The sequence below is a fragment of the Anolis carolinensis genome, chromosome 2 (genome assembly GCF_035594765.1).
Source record: "Anolis carolinensis isolate JA03-04 chromosome 2, rAnoCar3.1.pri, whole genome shotgun sequence".
NCBI lineage: Eukaryota > Metazoa > Chordata > Lepidosauria > Squamata > Dactyloidae > Anolis > Anolis carolinensis.
In genome coordinates, this window is record NC_085842.1 from 13,068,371 (window position 1) to 13,090,774 (window position 22,404).

Below are 22,404 nucleotides of genomic sequence, written 5' to 3' on the forward strand. Positions count from 1 at the left end.
AAGATGTAGGATTGGGGATTTGGAGCCAAGTGTTGAAGAGGAAGAAGTAGGCGAGGAAAACATACTGCAGGTTCCTACATGTCAGGAATGTAGAAAGGCAAAAGAAGAAAGAAGAAGGTCAGCTAGGGTGGTTGTATGTCTTTCGGGCTGTGTGGCCATGTTCCAGAAGTATTCTCTGCTCACGTTTCGCCCACATCTATGGCAGGCATCCTCAGAGGCTGTTTGGCATGGATAAACTACCCTGTTTCCCTGAAAATAAGACATCCCCAGAAAATTGTCAGAGTAATGCGCGTAGCGTAGCAGCAGATGTTTGATGTCAGTTGAGCGCAGAACGAAGAGATGATCAGAGACGATGTAAAAAGTATTTACAAAGTTTTACTTGACAAGACAAACAAACTTGCAGACAATAGACATAGGACTTTCACTCTAGTCAAACAGCACAGATCTTCTCAGCAGGCAGAACAAGATCTCATCTGATGCAATCAGCTATATACAAACACACTTGTAGTCTGGACACTCCTCTCTGGCTCCAGCCACATATCCAAGGTCAATACAGCTTCTTACCAAATTAACTCTTTACACACTATAGCATTACCTGGATGATGCAATACATGCTAGACACAAATTTCATTTAAACACTACTAATACACAAATCCCACATTAACAAAAATAAGACCTAGTAGAGGTTTTGCTGAATTGCTAAATATAAGGCCTCCCCCGAAAGTAAGACCTAGCAAAGTTTTTGTTTGGAAGCATGCAGGATCGGTAAATGTACATACCAAAGATTGTTGTACATGAAATAAAGGTAATATCAAGAAATAATAATATGATAATAACTTTATTCTTATATCCCACCTTAATCTCCCAGAAGGGACTCAGGGCAGCTTACACAAGGACAAGCCCAACAACAACATAAATTTACATATGAACAGAAGTTTAAAACAGTAATTTACAAACAGTATAGCAATAAAATATAATATAGAAATTCTTGAAAGGATTCACAGTTTGGTTACGCTGGTTTGTGATGACCACTACTGTACAGTAGATAATACATTTTCATTTTTTAAAAAAAATCAACCATAAATGTGAATTCTTCTTTGTGGAAAAATAAGACATCCCCTGAAAATAAGACCTAGCGCATCTTTGGGAACAAAAATTAATATAAGACACTGTCCTATTTTCGGGGAAACAGGGTAGGCAAGGAAAGGAAAATATATATATATCTGTGTAGAGTCCAAGGTGTGGCAAGAGTCCTTTGTCACTGGGAAGCCAGCATTAATATTTCAGTTAATCACCCTAATTAGCATTGGAAAGATTTGTCTCTTGCCAAAGGGACATCCTTTGTTCAGTCATTAGCCGTCCTTGGGGCTCCTCTGCCCTCAGAGTGTTGCTTCCCATCTACTGTTCTGATTTTAGAGGTTTTTTTAATACTGGTAGCCAGATTATGTTCAGTTTCATGGTTTCCTCCTTTCTGTTGAAGTTGTCCACATGCTTGTGGATTTCAATGGCTTCTCCGTTTAGTCTGACATGATAGTTGTTGGAGTGGTCCAGCATGACAAAGTACTCTTGCTACACCCTGGACTCTCCACAGATATATATTCTTTCCTTTCCTTACTTAGTTTATCCATGCCTCACAACCTCTGAGGATGCCTGCCATAGATGTGGGTGAAATGTCAGGAGAGAATACTTCTGGAACATGGCCACACAGCCCGAAAGACATACAACAACCCTGTGATCCCGGCCATGAAAGCCTTCGACAACACAAGGTCAGCTAGATTGCAATATTTCACTAATGTTGTCCTGAAGTTGTAAATTACTGACAAGATGTTGATTCCCTCTCAATTTCTGGGCAGATGTTGACTCTTCTTGAATGGTGTTGCTTCTCAAGGAACCTTGTATTGACTTCTTTCTTAACATAAAGAAACTTTATAAACATTTCCTTAACTCAAAAGAGTCTCTGATTAATGTAAACATATTGTTTTTCCCCAAAAGTTCATCAAGTCAGCAAATGTCAACAGATGTAAACATTTCTCTTATCACTATCACAGTTCTTATTACAGTTCAGCAGCTTTTAAGTACAGTTCAGCAAGCAGGTAGGTAGTCATTGCAGGCCTTAATATTTTTCAATGGTGTCTGCAAAATTATTGGCTCTCATTCCTTCCATTCAGTTCATTCATACCCACACCTATGAAATTCACATTTATCAAATCTGCACATCACATTTCCGTGACACATCTCCCCCTTGAATTGCTTTGCCCAGAAACTGGACACAGGGCTATTATTCTGGCCAAAGCGAAGAGAATAGGACTGCGGCTTCCTTCGATCTCTACATTATGTTCCTATGAATGCAGCCTAGGGTCGCACTTTTTAATTGCCACATCACACTGTTGACTCATATTCAGCTTATCTTCTTTTTGAGACTCCTAGATCCCGTTCCCAGGGACTTTTTTCAAGGCAGGCGAGAACGGAGCAGGGAAAGAGATCCCACCTAAACATTAGGAAGAACTTCCTGACGTTAAGAGCTGCTCAGCCTTAAAATCGTCAGAAAAGGATTAAATTGAGACACATCTACTGTCAGTCTCAAGCTCCTTCCCTTCTCTGGCAATCTAGCAATTTGCTTAGACACACAGACATAAATGAAGACTTTTGATGTCTGCAGTGTTAGCAAGTGTGTGTATAGCGGAACCAGCAGCGTTCAGTTAACACCATGTGCAAAAGACTCAGACCAGGCAGAGGAATTGAAAGAACAAAGAAACTTTACTTGTTGAGTTGAAGTTAGATAAACAGTTCAGCAATCGTGCAATGTCCTTGTAGTTGCATAGGATCAATAACTAATCAATCAGCATTCAATATATACCCAGCATAGCATATTTAAACTGCTACTTGACCGTAGCTAGAGAGCCTGTCTTTTCTGTGCTCTCCCTGCAAGCCCAGATTCCCAACTGACAAAACCAGCCATCTGCCAGCAAATCGATACATTGTTTGAGGTGTGGCTTGCCTCTGCAAAAGAGCTCCCTTTTGCAGAGATCTTTTTGCAAGCAAACTTTGCAAGGATTTCTTTACACACACACACATAGCAATTTGGCGCAATATGCAGAACCCAGGGGTTCTTATCTTTATTGAGTTAATTACAACTATTTACACAGCACAGCCCGAGCGGACCATCTAAGCATCCGGCTTGATTGGCTGAGGAGTGAAGCACATTACAGTAGAGTCTCACTTATCCAAGCTAAACGGGCCGGCAGAAGCTTGGATAAGCGAATATCTTGGATAATAAGGAGGGATTAAGGAAAAGCCTATTAAACATCAAATTAAGTTATGATTTTACAAATTAAGCACCAAAGCATCATGTTATACAACAAATTTGACAGAAAAAGCAGTTCAATACGCAGTAATGTTATATTGTAATTACTGTATTTACGAATTTAGCACCAAAATATCATGATATATTGAAAACGTTGACTACAACGTATCCAGAACGTTGGATAAGTGAGACTCTACTGTATCTCCCACCTGTCGACACCCACATTCTAGAACAGTGACGAATGTCCGTGTTACCGTTTTATGGAAACTGCACACTATTTCTCTCTAGCAATAACTTTCTCTCTATGCATTTAACTCTTACACTACCGGAATGCTGCACTACATTGCACATTGCTTTAAACTATAAGTGAAATTTCAAACTACACAATCCAAAACTCCAACTTCCTTGAAGTCCGTCAGAGACTTCTTCCTCCTCTGGATGTTTCCAAGCCAAGGCTGGATGCCTATCTGTCGGGAGGGCTTGGGTTGTGATTTCTTGCATGGTCTGGATGGTCCTTAAGGTCCATCCTTTTGTTGTAGATTCTGTTGGATTTCATTTGCAAAGAGAGAGACTTGAGTGAAAGAAATGATAGATGCGGAAACAAATTTGTGGGCTGTCTTCACGGCATCATTTTAAGAGTTTCCATGCTTAGAATAGGAAGGCCGAGCAATAGTTTCCACAGCATATACTTCCAGGAAAAGAAACTTATTTTATTGGGACACAATAGATGAGCCTAACAGAAGAAACATGGAAGACTTACTACCGTAAAGGACTCTTGTAGCGAGAATACTATGTGCTCGGAAATGGAAGAGCACAATGATAACAATATAAGAGAGTTGTTAAAATCAAATGCTTTTGGCCGAAAGGAATTAACTTTTTAGAGAAAGTCATTAATGACATGAAAATGGTGTTGTTTTATCATAGTAGGTCTTGATAAGCTGAAGAAGCATATGTATAATGTTGTAGTCCGAATCGGAATTTATATTATCACAGTCATAAGGAAAGTTAGAAAATTTTGTCAATGTTTTTTTCTTCCATTTTGACTGTATTTTCCTCTTTATTTGTGTGTTCTTTTTATATACAGTACAACCTTTATATCCACACTTTTCATTTTTATATTGTCTCCAGGCATTTGTATAAAAGGTGGCCATAGACTGACATGTCTCCCATGCACGCTATATGTCGATGTGTACTTTTTCTATTTTATTGCATGTAAAAAAACTTAATAAAAATTACTGCTATTAAAAATAATAATACAAACAAATGTAGCAATGAGGACATTATTTTTAAAAATATTACGGTAAATAGCTTTATATTTTGCAAAGGACAGAAATGACACAGTCCTAAACGCTTGGGAAGTATTCGACTTGTGATTTTGTGATATGAAATCCAGCATATAGATCTCATTTGCTGTGTTATACCATGTCTTTGTGTCAATAATAATAATAATAAATAAAAAAATTACAAAATTCACTTGGCACACTTTGCCCAGTTCATTTTTATGACATTTATTTTCATGTTTAAATCATATTTTATTAAGCTTGTCATTTTATCTTTATATGTTAATGTTTAAAATGTTATAATTGCACGTTTTGTCATTTGATGTGTTTTATTTTGTTACTGTATTTACCTGGGCTCGACCTTATGTAAGCCGCCCCGAGTCCCTTCGGGGAGATAGAGGCGGGGTATAAAAATAAAATTATTATTATTATTATTATTATTATTATTATTATTATTATTATTATTATTTTATTGTATGACACAGCAAACAAGATAGATATGCAGGATTTCGTATCACAAAATCACAAGTCGAACACTTCCCATGTGTCTAGGACTGTGTGATGTATTTTCGGATGATGCGCGCAGATCCCAGTCGGGTGGCCTTTTGCAGTTGGCAGATCGTAATTTTGTCAATGTCTATTGTTTCCAAATGCCGGCTGAGATCTTTTGGCACAGCACCCAGTGTGCCGATCACCACCGGGACCACCTGTACTGGTTTCTGCCAGAGTCTTTGAAGTTCAATCTTGAGGTCCTGAGAGCGGCTGAGTTTTTCCTGTTGTTTTTCGTCAATGCGACTGTCACCTGGGATGGCGACATCAATGATCCAAACCTTGTTCTTTTCCACAACTGTGATGTCTGGTGTGTTGTGTTCCAGAACTTTGTCAGTCTGGATTCGGAAGTCCCACAGTATCTTTGCGTGCTCATTTTCCAAGACTTTTGCAGGTTTGTGGTCCCACCAGTTCTTTGCTGCTGGAAGGTGGTACTTGAGGCATAAGTTCCAATTAATCATTTGGGCCACATAGTTGTGCCTCTGTTTGTAGTCTGTCTGTGCGATGTTAGTCAGAGACTGGATTTCAGTTTCCGTTTTCCCATACAGCTTCAGGTCATCCATATACATCAGATGCAAAATGTTCTGAGATTTCTTAGATATTTGATAGCAGAAATTTGTTTTTTGTAAGATACTTGACAGAGGGATCATGGCAATAATGAAAAGCAGAGGGGACAATGAGTCTCCCTGGAAAATTCCTTTTATATTATTATTATTATTATTATTACTATTATTGACACAAAGACAGAGTATGACACAGCAAACATATATGCTGGATTTCATATTAAAAAGATCACACTTCCCAAGTGTTTAGGACTGTGTGATGTATATAATAATAATAATAATAATTTCAGTGGTCAAGTATTTCTGTGTTCTCAAATAATATACTGTGTCCAGGTTGGTTCATCAAGTGCTCTGCTATGGCTGATTTCTCTGGTTGAGTGAGTCTGCAGTGCCTTTGAGAACACAGAAATGCTTGACCACTCCAACAACTACACAGAGAAGCCATTGAAATTCACAAACATGTGGACAACTTCAACAGAAAGGAGGAAACCATGAAAATGAACAAAATCTGGATACCAGTATTAAAAAATTAAAAAAAAAATCAGAACAGTAAATAAGAAGCAACACTCTGGAAACAGAGAAGTTCCAGACATGAATCAATCAGGGGCAGCCAATGACTCTGAACAAAGGATGCCCCCAGGCAGGAAAAGCCAGGAGATGAAGCTTTTCAATGCTAATTAAGGTGATTAACTACAACATTCATACTGGCCTCCAACTGACAAGAGTTCTTCTCTCACCCTGGACTTTCCACAGATATATATTAACCTTCCTTGCTTAGTTTCTCCATACCTCACATGGAGAGGTATGGATGCCTGCCGTAGATGTGGGCGAAACGTCAGGAGAGAATGCTTCTGGAACATGGCCAGACAGCCCGGAAAACACACAACAACCCTGTGACCCCGGCCATGAAAGCCTTCGACAACACATTAAACAAATTAACCATTGGGAATAAAGTTAGCATTTTTGTCATTTCAAAACTTATACATTGCTTCAAAATTCCTCCCCTGAAATATTTTCCCCCTTTTAATTTGCTCTTATCTCAAATAGATTGTTATTATTATTATTATTTTAATATTAATTGCTAATCACAGCTTATTGCTGTTGCAAGAAGATACATGAGATAATAATAATAATAATAATAATAATAATAATAATAATAATAATAATATAGATTCAATCACTGGGACTAAAGCTCAACCTTTTATTCATCACCTCACTACTTTCCCCATTTAATTTAATTTTCCTTATCTCGTTTAGTTTAGTTTATTATATTACTAGCTGTGCCCGGCCACACGTTGCTGTGGCAAAGTGGTGGTGGTATTGGTTAAAAATTGTTGTGTGATTTTTATTTGACGTTATTTGTATTTTTTTTATTAATTTTATTGTAAGTTATCTTTTTATTTATTATATTTTATTATTTTCTTGTATTCTTTTTAGCTATTTTCTGTTATTATAGTATTTTATTGTATTCATTTTTTAGTGTTTTAAATTATTTTTTAGTGTTTTTTATTATTTTTTATTGGGTTGCTAGGAGACCAAGTTGGAGGAGCTTAGCCTTCTAACTGGCAGCAATTGGATAAAAGAAATTATTCCTCTCTCTCTAATTAGGACTTTATTTTTCTTTTCTTTTTGTTGTATCAACCTAGAGGCGTGGATGATGGGTTGTGTTGTCAAACGTCGAGATTGGGGGGCCTGTAGTTTTGTTGTTTTGTGAGTCGCCGTGATGCCATCACTCTTTTATATATATAGATAAGATTTGCATGTGGTCTGCTTTGTGTCTTAATCAAGGAATAAAAGGGAGAAATAAATAAACAATTAATTTAACAATTGGAACTTAAGTTAGCATTTTTCCAAATGTATACATTGCTTGAATATTCCTCCCCTGTAATATTTTTCCCCTTTTAATTTGCTCTTATCTCAAATAGATGATGATGATGATTATTTTATTAATATTAATTGCTAATCACAGGTTATTGCTGTTGCAATATGATTCATGAAATAATAATAACAACAACAATCATCATCATCATATAGATTCAACCACTGGAAGTAAAGTTCAATCTTTTATTTATCACCTCACTGTTTTCCCCATTTAATTTAATTTTCCTTATCTCATTTAGTTTATTATATTATACTAGCTGTGCCCGGCCACGCGTTGCTGTGGCAAAGTGGTGGTGGTATTGGTTAAAAATTGTTGTGTAATTTTTATTTGACGTTATTTGTATTTTTTAATTAATTTTATTGTAAGTTATCTTTTTATTTATTATATTTTATTATTTTCTTGTATTATTTTTAGTTATTTTCTGTTATTATAGTATTTTATTGTATTATTTTTTAGTGTTTTTTATTATTTTTTATTGGGTTGCTAGGAGATCAAGTGGGCGGAGCTTAACCTTCTAACTGGCAGCAATTGGATAAAAGTAATTATTCCTCTCCCTCTAATTAGGACTTTATTTTTCTTTTCTTTTTGTTGTATCAACCTAGAGGCGTGGATGATGGGTCGTGTTGTCAAATTTCGAGGTTGGGGGGCCTGTAGTTTTGTTGTTTTGTGGGTCGCCGTGATGCCATCACTCTTTTATATATATAGATGGATAAAAGCAATTATTCCTCTCTCTCTAATTAGGACTTTATTTTTCTTTTCTTTTTGTTGTATCAACCTAGAGGCGTGGATGATGGGTTGTGTTGTCAAATTTCGAGGTTGGGGGGCCTGTAGTTTTGTTGTTTTGTTGCTCGCCGTGATGCCATCACTCTTTTATATATATAGATGGATAAAAGCAATTATTCCTCTCTCTCTAATTAGGACTTTATTTTTCTTTTCTTTTTGTTGTATCAACCTAGAGGCGTGGATGATGGGTCGTGTTGTCAAATTTCGAGGTTGGGGGGCCTGTAGTTTTGTTGTTTTGTGGGTCGCCGTGATGCCATCACTCTTTTATATATATAGATGGATAAAAGCAATTATTCCTCTCTCTCTAATTAGGACTTTATTTTTCTTTTCTTTTTGTTGTATCAACCTAGAGGCGTGGATGATGGGTCGTGTTGTCAAATTTCGAGGTTGGGGGGCCTGTAGTTTTGTTGTTTTGTGGGTCGCCGTGATGCCATCACTCTTTTATATATATAGATGGATAAAAGCAATTATTCCTCTCTCTCTAATTAGGACTTTATTTTTCTTTTCTTTTTGTTGTATCAACCTAGAGGCGTGGATGATGGGTCGTGTTGTCAAATTTCGAGGTTGGGGGGCCTGTAGTTTTGTTGTTTTGTGGGTCGCCGTGATGCCATCACTCTTTTATATATATAGATGGATAAAAGCAATTATTCCTCTCTCTCTAATGAGGACTTTATTTTTCTTTTCTTTTTGTTGTATCAACCTAGAGGCGTGGATGGTAGGCTGTGTTGTCAAGTTTTGAGGTTGGGGGGCCTGTAGTTTTGTTGTTTTGTCCGCTGCCGTGATGCCATTACTCTTTTATATATATAGATTATACATATTATTATTTCATTATATTTATTATTTCATTATGAGAACTCTAGACTCCTAGAATTGGAAGGGACCCTCAAAGGATATCTAGTCCAACCCCTTTCCTGCCATTAAGGAAGACACCATCAAAGCCCTCCCAACAGAGGACCACCCAACCTCTCCTATTATTATTATTAGCAGTAGTAGTAGTATATTACAATTCTCATATTATTATTATTATTATTAGTATATTATTATTCTGAAGCAGAGCTGTAAGATGATGGTGGAGAGGGCCAGCAAGCAAGGCTGTTCTTGCAAAAGAATTAGAAGGATTCCCAATTATAAATAAATACAGATGGAAAAAGTTCCCCCCGCCTTTCAGTCCTCCAAAGAACAAAGCACGGCTTCCTAGAGTGGCTGCGAATTATGATAAGGAGGGAGACCGGAAGGAAGAGAGGGAGGGAGGGGGGTCATAGAGAAACCGGAAATGGGCTAGAGAGGAAGTGGAGAGGAGGAGGCGGCATCATGGCGGACTAGGAGGTAAAATGTCTGTGTGTGTTTCTGTCGCACTCGCTTTGGGACCCGGCGTCATTTGAAAAGATTATTTGACGGCTGGGTTATTTGCCAGGACTCTCTGGACGAGGGTGAACTACAACTCCCATATGCCAAGGTCAGTCACCGCCCAAGCCAGGCCTGTAGGCCCAACAGGGCCGTGTCGGGTCTGTGTGCTAAATTTGGTCCCAGTCCTTTGTCAGTGCGGGTCACTATTTAGCTGGATACAGGTGAACTATAACTCCCAAAATCAAGGTCCATTCCCTTCAAACCCTTGCAGTATGTTCACTTAGTCATGGGGCTTCTCTGTGCCACTTTGTGTCCAAGTCCTTTGTTGGTGGGAGTTACTATTTACTTGCATTTAGGTGAACTACAACTCCCAAAATCAAGGTCCATTCCCCCCAAACCCATGCAGTATCTTCACTTGGTCATGGGGCTTCTCTGTGCCAGTTTGTGCCCCAGTCCTTTGTCGGTGGGAGTTGCTATTTACTTCCATGTAGGTGAACTACAACTCCCAAAATCAAGGTCCATTCCCCCCCCCCCCAACCTTTGCATTATGCTCACTTGGTCATGGGGCTTCTCTGTGCTAAGTTTGGCCCCAGTCCTTTGTCGGTGGGAGTTACTATTTACTTCCATGTAGGTGAACTATAACTCCCAAAATCAAGGTCAATCTGCCCCAAACCCATGCAGTATCTTCACTTGGTCATGGGGCTTCTCTGTGCCAAGTTTGGTCCCAGTCCATTGTCGGTGGTGGTGGTGGGGGGGGGGGGGGTGTCACTATTTCGCTGATTGCAGGTGGGAGTTACTATTTACTTGCATGTAGGTGAACTACAACTCCCAAAATCAAGGTCCATTCCCTTCAAACCCTTGCAGTATGTTCACTTAGTCATTGGGCCTCTCTGTGCCAGTTTGTGTCCAAGTCCTTTGTCGGTGGGAGTTACTATTTACTTGCATTTAGGTGAACTACAACTCCCAAAATCAAGGTCCATTCCCCCCAAACCCTTGCAGTATCTTCAGTTGGTCATGGGGCTTCTCTGTGCCAATTTGTGTCCCAGTCCTTTGTCGGTGGGAGTTACTATTTACTTGCATTTAGGTGAACTATAACTCCCAAAATCAAACTCAATTTCTCCCAAACCTTTGCATTATGTTCACTTGGTGATGGGGCTTCTCTGTGCCAAGTTCGGTCCCCTTCCATTGTCGGTTAGGGTCACAGTTTCTCTGGATGTAGGTGAACTATAACTCCCAAAATCAAGGTCAATTCCCCCCAAACCTTTGTGTTATATTCAATTGGTCATGGGGCTTCTCTGTGCCAAGTTGGGTCCCAGTCTTTTGTCAGTGCAGGTCACTATTTCACTGGATGTAGGTGAACTATAACTCCTAAAATCAAACTCAATTCCTCCCAAACCTTTGCGTTATATTCAATTGGTTATGGGGCTTCTCTTTGCCAGTTTGTGTCCCAGTCCATTGTCGGTGGGAGTTACTATTTACTTGCATGTAGGTGAACTATAATTCCCAAAATCAAGGTCCATTCCCCCCAAACCCTTAATAATAATAATAATAATAATAATAATAATAATAATAATAATAATAAAAACTTTATTTATACCCCGCCACCATCTCCCCCATGGGGTCTCGGGGTGGCTCACAACGTTACAAAAGTAACAGCGCAAATACATTAACAATATACACAGTTTAAAACACAAGAAGATAATATAACAGAAGTAAAAACAAAGGTTTATACAACAGTAATAATATCAAACAACCACCAATGCCATTCAGTCAACTTCAAAGGTGGGGGGGACTATAGCAGCAATCTATATATATAAATGAGTGATGGCATCACGGCGACCAACAAAACTACAGGCCCCCCAACCTTGAAATTTGACAACAAAACCCATCATCCATGCCTCTAGGTTGATACAACAAAAAGAAAAGAAAAATAAAGTCCTAATTAGAGTGAAATGAATAATTGTTTTTATCCAGTTGCTGCCAGTTAATCTCTGCCCACGTGATCTCCTAGCAACCAACTCAGCCCAGGGGACAGGCAGACTTAGGCCTCAGGCCTCTTCCACAGATTATCTAATTTGCACTGGATTATATGGCAGTGTAGACGCAAGGCCCTTCCACACAGCTATATAACCTATTTATAATCTTATATTATCTGCTTTGAACTGGATTATTTTGAGTCCACACTGCCATATAATCCACTTCATTGTGCATTTTATACAGCTGTGAAGAAGGGGCCTCATATAATCCAGTTCTAAGCAGATAATATAAGATACTTTATTTCCCATACCACCATACTTCGCCACAGCAAAGCGTGGCTGGGCACAGCTATCTATATATATAAAAGAGTGATGGCATCAGGGCAGCGGACAAAGCAACAAAACTACAGGCCCCCCAACCTCGAAATTTGACAACACAACCCATCACACATGCCTCAGGGTTGATACAACAAAAAGAAAAGAAAAATAAAGTCCTAATTAGAGGGAGAGCAATAATTGTTTTTATCCAATTGCTGCCAGTTTAGAGGGCTAATCTCTGCCCACTTCGTTGCCTAGCAACCAAGGGACAGCCAGGGTTCAGTTAGGGGACAGGCAGATATAGGCCTCACTTAGACTTCTTCCACAGATTATCTAATTTGCACTGGATTATATGGCAGTGTAGACTCAAGGCCCTTCCACACAGCTATATAACCCATTTATAATCTTATATTATCTGCTTTGCACTGGATTATCTTGACTCCACACTAGCATATAATCAGTGTGCATTTTATACAGCTGTGAAGAAGGAGCCTCATATAATCCAATTCTAAGCAGATAATATAAGATTATCAATATACAGTAGACTCTCACTTATCCAACATAAACAGGCCAGCAGGATAAGTAAATATATTGGATAATAAGGAATTCAGGAAAAGCTGATTAAACATCAAATTAGGTAAGCATTATACAAATTAAGCACCAAAACATCATATTATACAACAAATTTGACAGAAAAGGTAGTTCCACGCGCAGTAATGCTATGTAGTAATTACAGTAGAGTCTCACTTATCCAACACTCGCTTATCCAATGTTCTGGATTATCCAACGCATTTTTGTAGTCAATGTTTTCAATATATCGTGATATTTTGGTGCTAAATTAATAAATACAGTAATTACTACATAGCATTACTGCGTATTGAACTACTTTTTCTGCCAAATTTGTTGTCTAACATGATGTTTTGGTGTTTCATTTGTAAAATCATAACCTAATTTGATATTTAATAGGCTTTTCCTTAACGTCTCCTTATTATCCAACATATTTGCTTATCCAACATTTTGCCAGCCCACTTATGTTGGATAAGTAAGACTTTACTGTACTGTATTTACAAATTTACCAGTAAAATATCACAATGAATTTAAAACACTGACTACAAAAACATTGATTATGAAAAGGCAGACTGCGTTGGATAATCCAGAACATTGTATAAGCGAATGTTGGATAAGTGAGATTCTACTTTGATATGAAATAATTTCTAGGATAGAATAATGCAGAACAATATAATCTCTAAACCAGGACAGTAATAAAGAAATAAAGAAAGTAAATAAAGCAAGGAAATTGGAAAATCCACAAAGGAAACAATCAGGGCCAGCTAACACCTCCCAAGAAAGGATTCTTCCAGAAAGGAAGCTGAGAAGGCAGTGAAGCACTATGTATTACCAAAGTCATTATTATTACTATCATTACTATCATTACTACTACTACTACCACTATTATTATTATTATTATTATTATTATTATTATTATTATTATTATTATTGTGTTGCGGTCAACCGTGAAAATGAATACAATCTGGCTCCAAGTATTCAAAAACACTAAAATCAGAATATATAAAAGTTAATGTGGTATAATAAAACAGAACAATACAATCTCTAAAATCAGAACACTAAATAAAGAACAACACTCTGAAAATAGGGGAATTCCACACAGAAAACAATCAGGGCCAGCTAACACCTCCCAACAAAGTATTCCCATCATCAAAGTCTGGCCAATCCTCTGTTTTCTCAGGGCCACAGACAGTAGAAGCACATAAAATATCGCAAACAACACCACTCTGAAAACAAGGCAATTCCAGACAGGAAAGAATCAGGGCCAGCTAACACCTCCCAACCAAAAAATCACTCAGGGAGGAAACAGCTAGGCTTTAAATCTGCAAGGCCATTACATCCTAATCATTTTTCCTAATTGCAGCATTCATACTTGCTTCCAACAGACAAAAAAAAACAAAAAACAATCAGAAATATTGTATATTCACAACCTTTAGGAAATAATATCCCCTGATGGCACAGCATGTTAAAGCGCTGAGCTGCTGAACTTCTGGACCGAAAGGCCGCAGGTTTGAATTGGGGGAGCGGAGAGAGCCCCCACTGTTAGCCCCAGCTTCTGCCAACCCAGAAGTTCAAAAACATGTAATTGTGAGTGCATCAATAGGTACTGCTCCGGCGGGAAGGTAACGCCGCTCCATGCAGTCATCCCACATGACCTTGGAGGAGTCTACAGACAACGCCGGCTCTTCGGCTTAGAAATGGAGATGAGCACCAACCCCCAGAATCAGACATGACTGGACTTAACGTCAGGGGAAAACGTTTACCCTTTACCTTAACTACCACCAATTCCTCAATACTTTATTTCCCATACCACCATTCTTCGCCACAGCAACGCGTGGCCGGGCACAGCTAGTATATATATAAAAATGTAATGTGCATTTTTCCCATGGAGTAAACAGCAAAACCACTGAACCAAATCACACCAAATTTGGCCACAAAAGACATAGTCATCCAATCTCTGTCTTTCAATTAAAAAAAACCCTAGAAAAATAAAGTCCAAATTACAGAGAACAAGGAAGAGCCCTTCTCCCCTGGCTGCCAGTCAGAAGGGTAGATTTTGCCACAGCAACGTGTGGCCGGGCACAGCTTGTGTGTGTGTGTGTGTGTGTGTGTGTATATATATATATATATATATTGTAAATTCATTCACTCATTCTTATTCGAGCCATCAGCAAATATGAAAGACCAACGGCACTGTTCATATATCAAATGTGATAACTGTATGCTAGACCAAGTTATATATGTATGTGTGTGTGTGTATGTATGTATATATATGTACATGCATACATACACACTAGCTTGGGTACCCAGCGATACCCGGGTTATTTGAAAAAGGCATTGTTTGTTTTGGGGTGTTAGGTAATATCATTTAGTTAATTAGTAACACTATTTATTAGGGGAAAAAGCCAGTCTTTGATTTCATTTTTATTAATACTCCCATTATAAAATACGTAAAAATGTGCATATAGGCCTGGTTTGAGGGGGATTGACCCACGATTCAGGGAATTGTAGTTCACCCACATAGTTATATATTTTCTAATGGAAGCATTCATACAAAACGAAATCAAAGACTGGCTTTTTTTCCTAATAAATAGTGTTACCAGTTAACTAAATGATATTACCTAACACCCCCAAAACAATGTCTTTTTCAAATAACCCGGGCACCGCCGAGTACCCAACAAAGTATGTATATATGTGTGTGTTTGTGTGTATATGATGTATATATGTATACCCACTTTGAGTCTCCTCCCTCTATTTCTACATTACACTATCTCTATATATCTTATATCTAGGTCTATATAATATCTATATGTTACGTTTATCTGTATATTATATCTTATTTCGAACTCTATATTATAGCTATCTCTATATTGTATCTATTTCTACATTATATTATCTATTATCTTTATATCTCTATATTATATCTATATAGTATCTTATATCTATCTCTATATAATATCTTATTTATATATACTAGCTCTATGAGCCGTGGTAGTGCTATAGGTTAAACCCTTTTTAACCTATCCCTAATAATAATAATAATAATAATAATAATAATAATAATAATAATAATATGTTTCTTATAACCTTCCTCCATCACCCCGAAGGGCTTGGGTCGGCTTACATGGGGACAGGAGCAAGAGTTTTCAGCAAAGAGGCTTACAGTAATAATAATAATAATAATAATAATAATAATAATAACAATAATAATAATAATAACAATAATAATGCGATGGACACATTGGGTGCCGTGCCAAAAGATCTCAGCCGGCATTTGGAAACAATAGACATTGACAAAATTACGATCTGCCAACTGCAAAAGGCCACCTGACTGGGATCTGCGCGCATCATCCGAAAATACATCACACAGTCCTAGACACTTGGGAAGTGTTCGACTTGTGATTTTGTGATACAAAATCCAGCATATCTATCTTGTTTGCTGTGTCATAATATAATAATAATAATAATAATAATAATAATAATAATAATAATAATAATAATAATATATTTCTTATAACCTGCCTCCATCACCCTGAAGGGACTCGGGGTGTCTTACATGGGGACAAAGTCCAAGGAATAAAGTTCAACATACAGTTAAAACACAATACAAAATGCAAGATTAAAATGCATAACAGAACAAAATATTAAAACATCTTAAAATGGATCACACAATACCATCACTACAGGGCAGAAGTCGGACTATTCAATTGTATGGGAAGGGCAAACTTGTGCAACACGGGTAATATCTAGGAACAAGGGTCTTTGGCAAGAAGCTGTAGCTGTAGCTGTAGCATGGAGACCAGAACACAAATGCGCCAAGTAGGTTGGTTGTAGCCAGCACTTACTACTGGCTTCGCTGCTAATTTACATCCCTGAGCAGCCAGCTCAGATGTTCCTAGGGCAAGGTCTGATTGCTCAGAGTTTTTGCCGCGATTCTAACTGAACTTCTTCTTTCTTCTTTTGCCCTTTGCCATTCTTGGAATGTAGGAACTTGTAGTATATCTTCGCCTTCTCCTTCCTCCTCAACACTTGGCCCTGAATCCCCAAGTACTACCTCTTCAGCCTCCTGTTCAGCCCCCTCCTCAGAAGCAGAAGAGTCGACCACAACACAGAGGAGCCTCTACAAGGAGGTCATGATGGAGAACTATGGCCACGCCGCCTCCCCGGGTGAGGAGACAAGGATGCGATACACAACAGCCATTATACGTGGAGGGGACGGGCCCCTCAACGTTTCATAAGGCGGATTGGATGTGGGGAATAAGTCACAAGCAACCTTGGGGAAATAACCTGGGGAAGATGTGGAATAACTTGAGTGTTTTTCACTACCTGTTCCTTCAGCAGGATCCCCAAAACCGGCCCTCATTTCCCGCCTGGAGGACGAAGGAGACCCCTTCGAGCTGGGATGGATGGACGGAGACAGGATTGCAGGTAATGGGGGTCCATGTATTTATGGTGGCAGAGTGAATGATTTTATCACATTCAGAAGACGCACACAGCCAATTTGCCTTCAGGTTGTCAAAGTGTCGAGCTCATGTTTACTTTGAAATCGTGTAACTACTTGAGCCAGTTCTGATTTGGAGCTGATTGGGTTGTTTACAAGGACATCCTGTAAACAACCGGTTGTTTGGAGACTTACTGGTGCCTTTATGCCATCTTCTTAATGATATGGTCATCACTTCACTTCACTTTATTTCTTAATTAGTCGCTCTCCACCCAAGTGCTCCGAACGACTTACAATTTAAAATATCATTTCACAATATAAAGAACATTCATCATAAAAACATTCAACATAAAAACATTCAACCTAAAAACATTCTCAACAGTGACTATTTGGCAAATTAGATCTGATTTACTTAAATGCACAACCAAACAGCCAAGTCTTGAGCGCTTTTCCAAAAGGTCGCAACTCCGACATTGCTCTAAGATATGGAGGCGGAAAGTCCATGTTCCTTCTATATGAAAGACAGCTCTTATTGTCTTTTAATCCTAATAATCTTATGATGAATCTTTCTTTCCATTGTGTTGTCATCACTAAGAAGAGTTTTGGGAAAGTCCATGTTTCTTCTAGGTAAAAGAATGATCTTGTGATGGATATTTCTTTCCAGTTGTTGTCCTCTTTCCTTTTCTTCCCGGAAGGTTCTTGGTGGTTTCTTTTTATTGCTAAGCTATTCATAGGAAGCTATTGTCAGAAATATTAAAAATTAACTTGGTATTTTTAATTACAAAAATGTGAGCCAAGCACTGAAAGGGTTAAATGGATGCAATCACTTAGCAAAAGCTGTAGTTCAATATAAGCAAAAGCTTAGAAGGCCTCAGGGTAAGAAGGCATTGCGAGACAAGCCCCAGTATGAGAAGGTCTGGTGTGAGAAGCTTTTTTGAGACAAGCCCCCGTGTGAGAATGCCTTGTGTGAGAAGCTTCAGCGAGAGAAGCTCCAGTGTGAAGGCTGCTGTGTGAAATGATCCTGTTTGAAGCTCCTGTGTAAGTTCGGTGTGAGAGGAGACTCTGTGAGAGCGAAGCTTTTTATCTGCATGAGAAAGAAGCCCAGCATGGAAGCAAAGAAGGAAGTATAAACAACTTTATTTGTGTTATGGAAACCTTCTGTTTGTAAATAATGAAACCATATTGTTTTTGCTACAAAGAAAAGCCTCCAAAGGAAGAGATAACATTGGTCTGGGTGTTTTTGTTCCTGTTATCACTTTTAGCTACTGGTGCTTTGTCACGCTGCTGCTAATATGTTACTCTGCTATGTTTATGAGGAGGGTCTTTTGTTAATAAGCCCACTCGCCCAAAAGCAATTACTTAAGTCTATTTGTTAGTAGGTTAGTATTGTATATACTTATGTTATAGATACTTAATCTACTGTATATCTTTCTCATTCATCCCCTCTTTTTTCCACTACGCAATGAGGACTCAATAATAATAATAATAATAATAATAATAATAACAACAACAACAGGGTTGTTATATGTTTTCCGGGCTGTATGGCCATGTTCGAGAAGTATTCTCTCCTGACGTTTCGCCCACATCTATGGCAGGCATCCTCAAAGGTTGTGAGGTACGTCAGGCGAAATATCAGGAGAGAATACTTCTGGAACATGGTCATACAGCCCGGAAAACATACAACAACCCTGTGATCCTGGCCATGAAAGCCTTCAACTACACAACAACAACAACGCTTTATTTATTTTCCACCCTATCTCCCCAAGGGGACTCAGGGTGGATCACAGTACACATACACTGCAAACATTCAATACTGTTTGGACAGACAGGGCAGGACAAGCAGAAGAAGGTATGTTGTGCTGAGGTCCATTCTCCAAATTGGTGGTCTTTTATCTCATTATTTCATGTTTTAAATTGGTGTCTTACTGTTACTGTATTGCATTTGTATTTATGCCTGATTTTATTGTGTTTTACTTATTCGAAGTTGCTGTTTTTATCTGTTTTATTCTGTTCTATGGTTTTTGGGCTTCGCCCTGTGTTAGCTGCTCCCAGTCCCTACAGGGAGATGGAGGCGGGATAGAAAAATAAAGTTGTGGTGGTGGTGGTGGTGGTGGTTATTATTAGCTAGTAGTAGTTATTATTATTATTATTATTGACACAACGACGTTGTATGACACAGCAAACAGGATAGATATGCTGGATTTCGTTTCACAAAACCACAAGTCGAACACTTCCCAAGTGTCTGGGACTGTGTGATGTATTTTCGGATGATGCGTGCAGATCCCAGTAGGGTGGCCTTTTGCAGTTGGCAGATCGTAATTTTGTCAATGTCTATTGTTTCCAAATGCCGGCTGAGATCTTTTGGCACGGCACCCAGTGTGCCCATCACCACCGGGACCACCTGCACTGGTTTCTGCCAGAGTCTTTGAAGTTCAATCTTGAGGTCCTGATAGTGGCTGAGTTTTTCCTGTTGTTTTTTGTCAATGCGACTGTCACCTGGGATGGCAACATCAATTATCCAAACCTTGTTCTTTTCCACAACTGTGATGTCTGGTGTGTTGTTATTATTATTAATAGCTTTGGTGCCTTGGGGGCAGGGGGTGCTGTTGCTCCCTTCTCTATGGCGAAGAGCCGTCAGGACTTTCTCCTTCGTTTTGGTCACCAGCATTTCTGGTCTTTTTCTTTTTTATATTGTTGTAAAATACCTCCCCTCTTAATTAGTGGTACCTAATGTCTCTACTTACAGCTCTAAGCTGTTTTTGAACTGCTTAGGTAGACAGTGAGCTGGGCTTGACAGTCAGGTGCTCACCCCGACCCAGGCTTTGAACTGGCCACCTTCTAGTTGGTAGATCTTACTAATGCTGGTGATTTACCAGCTGTGCTAAAACCCAGCCCTAAGACAACATTAGCACTGTAGAAAGGACATACTTGTACCAAGAGAGAACATATTTGTACCTACAAATGCTTGAAGTCAGTAGATGCCTAGCCCACAAATGTGGAGGGGTGGCTGTAAAAGCATCTTCCAAAGCAAGCCAAGATCTCCACCAATTGTTTTAAGAGGAAATGGAGACTCTCACACAAGCAGCAGGTGGTTTAATGTACAACTTGTGATGCGATCTTCTGTTTTCCATGTTGAGTGGCTGATGAGATTTTTCTTTTCCTTTTTGGTCCAGGAGGCAATGAGGAAGAAGACGTGTTTCCTCCAGAGACAATTAGACCTGAACCAGGAAAGGAGGGTTTGGGATGTGAAGCGAATGTCCAAATGGACCAATCCAAGAAAGGAAAGGAATGCTTTGACTACGATTTTCCTGCTTTTTGGCAGAATGGGGTTGGACTGGATGGCACACCAGGCCTCTTCCAGCTCTATGATCCTATGCAACCATCGACTTCTCAGAGGACGGAGAATAGCGAAATCCAGGACCCTCCGGGACCTCACCACCATGCGTGTCCTGTCTGCGAGAAACAGTTCAGATATAAATCCCAGTTTATTATCCACTTGAGAGTCCACTCGGGGGAGAAGCCCTACAAATGCACAGAATGCGGGAAGAGCTACAGCCAGTTGTCGTACCTACATGCGCACCAAAAACTCCACTCCGGGGAGAAGCCCTATCAATGTACGGAATGTGGGAAGAGCTTCATCAAGAGCTCTGCACTGACGGTCCACGCGAGAGTCCACACGGGAGAGAAGCCGTATCAGTGCTCGGAGTGCGGGAAGAGCTTCACCTCGAACTCTGCGCTTTTGGTGCACCAGAGGAAGCACACCGGGGAGAAGCCGTACCAGTGCGCTATATGTGGGAAGAGCTTCAGCGACGGCGGCGCCTACAGTAACCACCTGAAAATCCACACAGGAGAGAAACCCTTCAAGTGCTTGGTGTGCGGGAAGAGCTTCCTCCGGGACCATGCTCTTTTGGTGCATCAGAGGAGGCACACCGGAGAGAAGCCGTATCAGTGCGCAGAATGCGGAAAGAGCTTCCGGGCCCGTAACACGTTGATAGTACATCAGAGGACCCACACCGGGGAGAAGCCGTATCAATGCGCGGATTGTGGCATGAGTTTCCGTCACCAGGGAGCATGCACCAGCCACCGAAGGACTTTCACGGGAGAGAAGCCGTACAAATGCACCGAATGTGACAAGAGCTTCAGTCGGTCTCAGAACCTACGTTCCCATCAGAAGATCCACACCAAGGAGAGGCCGCACAAATGCGCAGAGTGCGGGAAGGGCTTTAGCGACAGCAGTTCGTGCATCAAGCATCAGAGGACCCACTCGGGGGAGAAGCCGTACAAGTGCATGGTGTGCGGGAAGGCCTTTGTGGATAGTGGGTCGTGCATTAAGCACGAAAGGACCCACACTGGGGAGAAACCCTACCAGTGCGCGGAGTGCGGGAGGAGGTTCAACCACCGGGAAAGTCTCTGCGTACACCAGAGGATCCACTCAGGAGAGAAGCCGTTCAAATGCTTGGCCTGCGGGAAGAGCTTCAGCCAGAGCGGAAACCTGACTTCCCACCTGAGGACCCACACCGGGGAGAAGCCCTACCAGTGCATGGAGTGCGGGAAGAGCTTCACCAGTGGCAGCACACTCAAGGTGCACCAGAGGACCCACACCGGGGAGAAGCCTTACGAGTGCCTGGAGTGCGGGAAGAGCTTCCATGACAGGGGGTCCTACATGCGGCATCAGAAAACCCACAAGTCGCCAGAGGGTGAAGTGTTGCTGGGATCACAGGGTTGCCCTTCTCCGGTGGTTCCCTTGTTGGCCGATTCTCAGTGACTCTTTCAGCAAGAATACTATATGCGCAGAAATGGAAGAGCGCAACAACTTCAGCATAACAGGGTTGTTAAATCCGAATGCTTTGGGTGAAACGGATATACTATTTGGGAAAACCCGTTAATGACATGAAAACTCTGGGATTTTGTCCTTACTAGATCTTGATGAGCTGAAGAAGTGTATGAATAATGTTGTCGTCTAGGACTTATTGTAAGAAAAGTAAAAATATGTTGTTGTAAATTTTTTCTTTTGCTTTGGCTGTATTTTTCTCTTTATTTGTGTGTGTTCTTTTTGTTAGGATTTTTTTGTGTTAAGGAAAACTACTCAAAAATACAGCAGAGCATCCAGAAATAGGCAAACATACTTAAAGTTGAGCATTCAGCTCACAGCAAGCAGAGCGTGGAGTGCTGTGTGGCTGTAAAGAATTTAGAGCTTAGGAGGCAAAGATGCAGAGTTCAGTCTTGAAGATTACAAAAGGTTTGTTTTAATATATTTATATAACTTACATAAAATACAGCAGAGCATCCAAAATATGCAAACACAGCAATATTTAAGGTTGAGCATTGAGCTCACAGCAAGCAGAGCGTCGAGTGCCGTGTGGCTGTAAAGAATTTAGAGCTTAGGAAGCAAAG

At 39.8% G+C, this 22,404-nt stretch overlaps 1 protein-coding gene across 1 annotated transcript in view; it reads left to right on the plus strand.

Annotated features, from left to right (window-relative positions):
- Positions 1-22,015, plus strand: part of LOC100555376 (zinc finger protein 420) — a 38,979-nt gene extending 16,964 nt beyond the window's left edge. The window contains exon 6 of the mRNA XM_062973225.1: positions 20,495-22,015. Within this exon, the coding sequence (XP_062829295.1) occupies positions 20,495-21,775 (1,281 nt within the window). The 3' untranslated portion in view covers positions 21,776-22,015. The remainder of the gene's footprint in view (positions 1-20,494) is intronic.
- The last annotated feature ends 389 nt before the right edge of the window (positions 22,016-22,404 follow it).